Source organism: Hyposmocoma kahamanoa, unplaced genomic scaffold (genome assembly GCF_003589595.1).
Source record: "Hyposmocoma kahamanoa isolate Upper Pololo Valley unplaced genomic scaffold, ASM358959v1 66, whole genome shotgun sequence".
NCBI classification, from domain to species: Eukaryota; Metazoa; Arthropoda; class Insecta; order Lepidoptera; family Cosmopterigidae; genus Hyposmocoma; species Hyposmocoma kahamanoa.
Window position 1 is genome coordinate 16582147 of NW_020653854.1, and position 10254 is coordinate 16592400.

Below are 10254 nucleotides of genomic sequence, written 5' to 3' on the forward strand. Positions count from 1 at the left end.
GTTATTTTGCTATATAGGTACTTAAGTAGTATTTGTATATCAAATAACCTATAAGCATCGAGTGGTTATACCATGATTATAAGCAACATAATAAAAATATTTAATTGTTTTCATTGATTTACATCACAAAAGGAAAAAATATTTTATTAAGATATTATAAAACTGAGAAACATTGTTAATACACAATATTTATTACAATCACCGTTGGTTACACAATATCTTAATAATAACCATTATTTTGTACTAATTTTTATTAACTTCGTGATCATTTCCATAGGATTGATACTCATCTTCTAAATTGACAAAAATTGTCTGGTTCCAAATGAAATTCTTTAGAACCTGTGAAGTTACGTACACAGTGCGACGCTTTGTTTAGTAGGTACCAATACCAATTTAGTACTGATGGCGAGATTGTACTCGCTTTCGAATTTGTATTTGCTTTGGTAATTCGCTGTCGTATTCGTCGCGCTCCATCTGCCTATTGTTTTGCAATCAGAGATTTTCTGTTCATCGAGTTGAGTTTTTGTACCTACTGTAACAAACGAAAATAAACATTATCCTAGAGCAATATGGTCGTGCTTTATCTTTTGGTTCTCCAAAAGACTGCTTTATCTTTTGGTTCTCCAAAAGACTGCTTTATCTTTTCGTTCTCCAAAAGATAAAGCTCGACCATATTCATCAAAGTAAACATCTCGAATTTTCTACTCTAGTAGCAAACAAAAGCTTCACGAAAAAATGCTCCAAAGAAGGCAGATATAATTTTGTCGAGAAGATACTTTATATTCGATCAGATGTTAGTATTCCAGCTACTGGCCGCAAGATGTCAGCACGTTGAATAAAATTTCAATAAAAACTAACTTCGTACCTTAGTAACTTAAAATCATAACTTCCAATAAAGTTTTTGACCTTACAACGAAATAGCGACTGCGTAAAGTTTAAACAACAGCCCTGAATTTGTTTCTTTTTGTATTAGAAACTACGACCAATGATTAGCAAGATTTCATAGTGTTTATCATTTGTTTGTGTGCGTTTTGACGACAGCGAGCGGTTCTAATAGTAATCGAGGAATAAGCTTATTCCAGCGGCACCATTTCTCAATCCCGAGAACCACCTAGCTTAGATGTCGTGATTTAGTCCGGTCGGTTCTAGTCGAAAAAAACTAGATTGTCGTTATGCCGATATAAGGATATTTTACTGTCCACCCTGGAATAAGCTTATTCCGGCGGCGCCGTTTTTGAATCTCAAGACCCACAGCTTCTAGCTTAGATCTGATTGCACTCAGAAAAAGTCGTGAATTAGTCGGTTCTTATTAAAATTATGAACCCAATTATCTTTTTCTGTTCTACCTTTGCTCTTCTTCTAAAAAATCAGAAACAATATTGAAATCCACCATCCTTGTCATGTAAAACATCTAGACCTAACAACCGAGCCTCAAGGCGGAGTCACGAGAATTGGCACTTTCGTTCCGCAGCAATTTAAATTGAAAACTACTCAGTGTCTCTTTTTATAAAAAAAATATTATGTCAATGAAACACTTAGAAAAAATCATGATATATGTATATTTAAAAAATTAAGATAAACATTAGAGTATGTACCTACTTACAATTACCTGTACATTTTGATAAATAACTTGAATTAAATTTTGAGAAAAAATATTTTTGGACTTTGGATGTAGGTAATGTTCTTAACTGGAATCATTTTAAGCGAGAGCATTTATTTACACACAATAACGCGTACACAATACGCCATTTTTAAATTAAATTCAAATAAAATAATGATGCGCTATCTACAAGTCCAATAAGTCAAACCACAACAATGAACATTCAATCGCACGAATAAAAATGGAATTAATATAGTCAAAGATTTGATATAAATAAGTTATGGATAATTCCAAAAAACGGGTTTACTATAACTTGTAATCTGTTAAAAATCGTAAATATGGATTCAAGTTAATACTAGAAATAGTATATCATTCTTGAAAATTGTGAACAGTTCGAAAAATACAAGCGATATAGACCCGTGTATTGTATGTCAAGTTATTGTTTAAAATTTGGCAACAGTCTCACTCCCATTTAATATTAAGCAAATGTAATTTAAATATACCAACTAACGTCCGATTACATAAGGATCAATAATTTCGATTTACTTACGTAACAAAATCATATGCATTTTCGAAGTAAATGTATTTATAATAATACATCTATCTGTAATCTTCAAACAATTTATTACTGAAATCTTACGGAGTTTTCACGACGTAAGTAACGATTTTTACACTGACAAAACATTCACAACAATGTTGATATAATGCTATTTCGTTTCGCTATTTAATTTCATTCAACTAATATGGAATCTGACAGACGCCTATCTAACATGTTTCATATCATAACAATAATTTTGCATAATACACTTTATATCTAGCGCCATAGTTATCTTCAATGCTTTGGCATATACTTAACCACGTTGCTGCAGATACCATACATCATTTACACAACTAATTTTCAATATACAGGGTAAAACTTAAATTTAATCGGGAAATCTAAAACTAATCCCTTCATGCCTGAACAATCAGTCTTCTCTTTGCAGAAATTATCATAATTTTTAACTATATACAGTATTGATTTCAGATAATCGTATTTTAAAATCTACGCGCAGACCTTTTTTATACAAGAAACATTTTTTTTGCACACACTAACTAAATTTGGAGGCACGATAAAATGAGGCATCTTTGCAACTCAGCAGACTTGACTCATAATTGCCATGTTTATAAAGTATTAAGTAGACAAGCGATGCCTTATTTATCGCCTCTTATATCACGTGAACCGTGATAAATTATCGAGCACTACTGGGTCTAAAATGTAACTAAATGGACGGGTAACAGGATGCGTTAAATTTTTAATCAACGTGTAGACAATTGAGCTAATATCATTTTTCAAGGTACAGCGAGTGACAGTAATTATGGCACTTATACATTTTCTTTAAAAAAAAAACGTACGTGTAGGATTCAAAATAACTTGTGTAGCGACACTGAATACCTCTACCATGACGAGACAGTATTGGTGTGTATGTTAGATCATGGTAAATGTACGAGTACATAATATAAATAATTCGAATCATGTCAAATAATGACAATACTTTGTGTCATCGAAATATTTCTTGAAGCAAACTCGCTATATTTCACAGCATCTAGTAAATCGTAATAAAACTAAACATCAATACTAAAAAGTAATAAATACAATATTGATAACAAATAATTTTGGCAATAAATATAATGGTGTATGGTGACTATGAAGAATAATATAAGAAACAAAAATTACCAAACACAATGTCAATATTCCGTATTGATTTGGTCTCACTTAGCCAATGAAGGTACAAATTATGAAGCTTCTTATAAGGACAATGTACGATTTATTCGTGAAATTATCGAAAATATTCGAAGGTACTTTTGATATCAACCTTGAAAATATCGTTAAAATCGAGATTGTTGGAGTTAAATATCTATAAGTTTTCTCTCAGACGACGTTTACAATAGTAGCCCTCATTGGTTATGCCATTATAAATATAACTATATGAAAGAACTAGCTAAATCTTCACATCTTAGAATCTTTTGGCCAACCGAACATCTCAAGATGTTCCAATCTGCAATCAGTAATATTCCTTCTGTTACTAGTCTTATTTAATTAGTTGCAATTTAAAAAAGTCAGTCAGTGCCGCGGTGCCATCTGACGACAGAGTTACATTTAACTGGATTAAATATGGCCGTTAATGAGCTGTCTGCCTTGTGTATTTATCTACAAGTTGGTTTAGCTATAATCATCTAACCCGAAAATCTGCCTGATATTCAGTGATATGTCAATCCTACACATTTCAAAACCCATTCGCAATGGTTCAATTTAATGGTTTTCGTAAATGTATAAGATTTAATATTTAAAGCTGATCGTCAGGTTTTTTCAAATAACAGGCTAGTGTGAACAGCGCAACAAATGAAAGCATCAGATCCACTGCAGTCTTAAAATATGACGTACAGCCGCGTACACGTTCGTACACGGCTCCCCTGACCGTGTAAATTGAACTCCAGTTCAAAGGTTACAGTAAAATATCATATCATGAACTTCCGAATCCAATATTGAATTTCAGGAATATGCAGGATAGGAAACCTAGTAACTGGCTTTCAATTTACACGATTATGTCCCTCATCCTTACGAGTATTGCGCTTTTTTGGCATGACAGCAAAATGACAAGTCAAATACTGAATCCAATACTTCAGGAAAAATGGCGTCATGTCATAAGGTTCTATTACAATATGCCGTTGGTATAGTACTGGTAGTTGTCATAAAGACGCGTGGAGAGCGAGTGTTGCGCGTCGCGGACCAAACGATCGACGAGTGTTTGCAGCTGTGGCTCTGTCTTGCCCAGGTGGAAGCGAGCCCGGAACGAGGACACGGCGCTGCTGCTGCGGAGGCAGGCCAGTTGGCCGCCTGCAACAACACGGTAATGTTAATTAGACTATAAGCATAAATAAAAAGAAAACCATCTCTAATAAACATGCCTGTAAAAAAAATTGGTTTTCAAATATTCTGCGTCATGGTCATCCAAATCGAACTAGTTAAGTGTCTATGGAACGTACCCATGCGCATGAGCTCGACTATGTGTATTATCTGGTCACAGTGCTTTCTTGCAGCGATGAGTCCGCGCAATATGAGAATCTTGAAATACTGGAACATGTCGCTGTTCTCGCCGTCCATTACCTCGACGAATTCTTGAGTTAGCTAAAAATAAAAAAGATGTTGAAATACCAATGCACCGTGTTGTCAGTTGTATGTCAACCATTGTTTTCTACTTAATGTCATGAAACGATAGTCGCACTTGTAATATTACCTATGGTGGTGTTTCGTATAATCATGCAGTCTTATTTAATTTTAATAAATGTTCATGTTCTGTTTATCGTTATCATTTTTTTGTTACACGAAATGAAAGTAAACCTTATAGCTGCAATATGGTCGCTCGAATTAGTCGAAAAACGTCGTTCAGCTATTAATCGCTAGATGGCAGCACATAGATTGAAATTTCAATTATAAAGTCAAAACGTCGTAACTTGCAATAGTAGGTATTGATAGTCTTGAACTTTCAGCGATATGCCAACAGGGTAGTTTAAATTGTATTAAGCGTCCAGAACTTGTTATTTCTTTTTAAATCTGAAACTACGACCAATTACAATCAAGATTTCATAGTGTTTCAAATTATGAATGTGCGAGTTTTGTTTTTCGTTTCTTCCGTGCATATAGCGAAATAAATATAGTACTACCCTACCCCGTACTATCAATATTCTAATATATAATTTTACGGTAAACGCTGTTACTGTCCATGAAAGGGTTATGTTCAAAATGACCATCTATACATTCATAACAAAACGGTATTAAATCATACGATAAATATACCTTAAAAGGCGAACTTTCAAATCCTAAGTTCTTAGGCGATATCGAGAATATGAATCCAAAGTCAATATGAATGATATGGCCCGCGCTATCGAGTAGAATGTTTCCATTGTGCCTGAAAATAAAACATAGTCTTTAATATTTTAAGTCTTTCATAATTTGCATTGTAATCTATATCGACCAATGACAAAAAACCAATAATCTAGTATTAATATATGATATCTTCTAGAAATGATATTTCTTTTTATGATTTCGTTTTCAGCGAAATGGAAGCTACAAAGGTTGATAACAATTCTAGTACTCCTATTAACAATGCATCGTATTGACATGTTTATATAATATTGAATCATAATTTTTTCAAACATGAAAATAGCAGCCAAGGAATAATTATGTACTTTAGTATAATTTAAAGTAATATTGTAGAAACAATTGAATGTGTGTTTTACCACTTTTGTGCTGATAGCTTCATTTAACTTGATATATAATGTATATATACTATACAGGGTGATAAAAAACCACTGATCATTTTAAAGGAGCAACTGTATAATGGAAATAAAAAATAGATGTTCGGTTTTTTTCAAATACTTAACAAATTAATAAGTTATGACCTCTCCAAGTTTCCTTAAAACTTGGGAACAATATTGACACACGACGATTAACAGACGCCGTTGCTATAGCAAGAACAACGATGTGGGGCAGTGGGCGGAGTCAGCGATTGTATGTAATGACAGGCAACGTAATGACAGGCAACAAAGTACTAAACTAACGCGCGATGCGTTAGCGCAGCACGTCACACAGCGTCGCAGTTGTAGATAAATGAAGTTGAATCACAGTGAATGGGTTTCGAAATAGTATTTGACGTGTCAATGTCAAGTTCAAGGAGGTAGACGATTAGACTCACATGTAAATTAGTGTGATTATCAAGCATATTTACTTATTAGCACTTACCTGTCTTTAAGCTGCAATAGATAACTAGTTAATGCGTAGGCTGCAGCTGACTCGACGAAGTTGTTCTGCGCGCGCATGAAGCCTTCGCTGGTCGCCGGCCCGTGCTCGAGCTCCAACCACGCACGTAGAGACGCACCAGACTGTTTCTTTATTTGGTGCAGTGATACCGAGTTTAGCACCTGCCCAATTTAAAATATTGATAAAAACAAAGCCTTTTACAAGACATGTCGCTGAAGATACAAATTTAGTACTGTTTTAGATCTGTAGAGGTTTTAGATCTCGAATCGCTGATTCCAGATGTCTAAAAATGTCGATTAAGTTGGTTATGACAAGGAAAAAGTCAACATAAATACGAAATAAAATTTCCGCCACTGTGCTTTAAATTGAATCCTATACCCATCACGGAAAGGCCATACTAAGTAAAATTTTTTAAGGTCATCCGAACAAAGACGCGTATGAAATGCACCGAGCTTGATGTTGCGAGTCAACGTTCTTAGCGTACATGAACTGCTTGGTACAAGTTTTGGTCCGTACAAGTTTTATGTACAATGTAAATAAAAGCGAGTTTTTAATTTTTAAGGCCGGCTATAAATGCCCCAGAGAAATGTTGCCAGTCAACTTATGCCGTGTGCCACTACGTAGGGTCTCACATTTTAAGTGCAACGGAGAGTCTGTCTGATGACATCGACATTGACAGGGAGCGCAGGACGTTGGCAGTAAGGTGCAATATGCTAGCCCGCAGGTGTGCACGTTGTACTAGAAACGTAAAGCTCACGCTTTTTAAAGCATTTTGCCAATCGTTTTTTTAATCGTTATAGGTGCAGACTGTGGGTCAATTACACACAGACAGCGTATCCGCTATAATGACGCTCTCAGAATGCTGTTGGGGCTGTCGCGCTACTGTAGCGCTTCGGGGATGTTTGTCGAGGCGCGAGTGAGAGTCGTCTTCGTACACGTGGCCGATACGAAAGATGGGCCCATATTATATCAATGGGTACACGGCAATGTTTAGATGATTCGTATTAACATAATTTGTAAGTATTTTGTTATTAACACTATATGGATATTTTGTCCGAAATAAAGATTTGAATTGAATTGAATTGAATTTGTATAGACGGATTTACAATCACGCCAAGGACGTTGATGTTAATAAAAAAACAAAAAAGCAAAAGGAAAACCCTCAAAAAAAAAAACAAGAATAATGTTGTGCAGCATTGCTGGCATTCGTCGCTCATAATTAAAGAGGCGTTAGTCTTGTAAAAAGTACAGCAATACGTTAAATATAATAGTTATTGTCAGTATATAAGAGGCACAATAGAAATTCGAGTAATTCTTAATATTCAATTCACATACACATACTTGCTAGCAAGATTCCTTATGTAGTTGAAAAATTATTTTCGTTTTATTGCCATGTCATACCATACATACTACAGAGGCGAACAAGTCACATTCCGATGCGCGCCATATCGCGGAACGTTAAGATACTAATATTTTCTGAGAACATGAACAAAGACGTCAAAACTAAATAAATACTAGCGCCACCACACAAAGTTCAACAGTAATTCGCCAGCCTTCAAAATAGGATATAGGCAGGTTATACCATATGCCTTCCATTTGAAAACTTCGTTAATGTATTTTTTTTAATGAGTGGAACACAAAACGCGTACACACTCATAGCCCCGCCCTCGAGAGCCCCAGTATAGCGGGTGCCATGGACACACACATAGACAACCACAAATTACACCCAAACTCACGAGAGAGAAATAAATGTACGCCATACAAATATTTCACTCGGCCCAGGAATCGAACCCGGGACCTGTGTGTGGCAGTCCAGTATGGTAACTTTTCGACCACGGTGGCAGTTGATAACTGCCCTCGGAACGAAAAAAGGCACAACTGCTGTGTAAAGTATGCATAGTTGTGCCTTTCTTAGTTACGAGGGCAGAATAGAAAATACACATCAATTTACCACTCCATCATCATCAGCATCAACCCATTTATACGTCCCATTGTCGAACACAGGTGTCCTCTCGGGAGAGGGTTTAGGTTTCCTCAGATGTTTTCCTTCACTTTATACGACTCCATATTGAACCTTAATAGGACAGCTTAGTTTTATTTTTAATTATATTACGGCTTGCTGTTACTTTTAATCAATTGAAGATTTATTATTTGAACTGTCCTATTTGATGTGTCTATACTGTATACAGCTTGCAATTTTAATAATCAATAAAACATACCGGTTGAATTAGCCCTGATTCCTTATCAAGGCAGAGTATTTCATAAGGATGCAATCTCAGAGGCACACGTTCCAGATCCCATACGGCTTGTAACCGCCTCAGTAGCTGTGCTGCTAGCATCTCTTGCCGCAAGTCGTCGCCGACTTTCACGATACAACCTAACAGCCGCCATCCGGCGAGCGAGCCATAAGGCGACGACGAACGCATTCTTGCCAACTTGCTTTCCCATGATTCCTGAAAATGATGTATAATAAATAAATTTATACTCAACACAAGTATTATTAGACCTGAATATGTTTCTAGTACAATTTGTAAATTTAAAAATATTATTACTTTTTCGACGAGCCATTACAAATGATACCCATTATATTTAGTAGTTTGGTAATAAGTACAGTACAAGTGCGTTAATACACTTTAAAAAAAAACGCGAGGTAAACCCTGTTTTCAATTTTGAGCCGTATGATTATGGTCTTCGGGTTCTAAATTCCTTCCTATATAACCAAAAGGTCCGATCTTATTTCAGGGTTGTCATACACATAACATAAGTGTCCTTGGCGATATAAGTTCCCATTCGGAATGATTCAAATGTGTAAATAAAGTCGGTAGCACGAACAAACAGCTGTCAATATGATACCTGTGAAAATTCTGAGTTGTATGAATAATAATAATAATGCACGCACTCAACATAGCCCCGCACTAGGGAAAATCCTGTGTCGCGGGTACTATGTACACACACATAGACAACCACAAATTACCCCCAAACTCACGAGAGAAATAAATGTAGGCCATACAAATATTTCTCCCATGCCGGGAATCGAACCTGGGACCTCTGCGTGGCAGTCCGGCATGGTAATCGTTCGGCCACGGAGGCAGTAAATAAATAAATATAGGTTAGTCAGGATTGCACTGGAAACACAAGCACTGGAAATACGACCCTAATGACAGGGACTTGAGTATGATTTTGAGTGCTTTAAACCATACTCAAATCCTGACTTGTCCTTCCCAAGCCCACTCAGAATACCATACAATATAATTTATAACCTAACTACCAATATATCTATATCACCTGTTTTTATCACTATTTAACGATACCCTCTCTAAGGTAGTTTATTGGTTTAATGCTAACAATTTATTACTTAATGCCAAGAAGACAAAATGTGTTAAATTTGAATTACCTAACGTAAAATCGACTAGTCCGAGCATAGAAATGAACGGAGAAAAGTTAGACTTTGTTAATAAAGCAGTCTTCTTGGGAGTGACCTTAGATAGTAAACTTCAATGGTTTCCACATATATCTTCCCTGGCCAGCAGATTAAGCTCCGCTGCATACGCAGTCCGCAGAATATGTGAGCTTACCGATGTTAGTACTGCTAGACTAGTTTACTTTAGTTACTTCCATAGTATAATGTCCTACGGGATTCTCATGTGGGGTAAAGCGGCAGATATTCAAACCATATTTGTACTGCAAAAACGTGCGATTCGTTCTGTGTACCGTCTAGGCTCTCGGGTTTCTTTCAGAGAAAAGATTAAGGAGACTGGTATCATGACTGTGGCATCACAGTACATTTACTCAAATATTTTATATGCCCGTAAAAATATACATAATTTCAATAAGAAAGAAGATATCCATAATATTA

General features: G+C 35.7%; 1 protein-coding gene across 1 annotated transcript in view; it reads right to left on the bottom strand.

Annotated features, from left to right (window-relative positions):
• Positions 1–1643: 1643 nt before the first annotated feature.
• Positions 1644–10254, bottom strand: part of LOC113232027 (phosphatidylinositol 4-kinase beta) — a 52000-nt gene continuing 43389 nt past the window's right edge. Inside the window, exons 4-8 of the mRNA XM_026466651.1 lie at positions 8618–8851; positions 6381–6559; positions 5436–5547; positions 4625–4766; positions 1644–4475 (exon numbers count right to left, since the gene is read on the bottom strand). Coding sequence (XP_026322436.1) covers positions 4294–4475; positions 4625–4766; positions 5436–5547; positions 6381–6559; positions 8618–8851 — 849 coding nt within the window. The 3' untranslated portion in view covers positions 1644–4293. The remainder of the gene's footprint in view (positions 4476–4624; positions 4767–5435; positions 5548–6380; positions 6560–8617; positions 8852–10254) is intronic.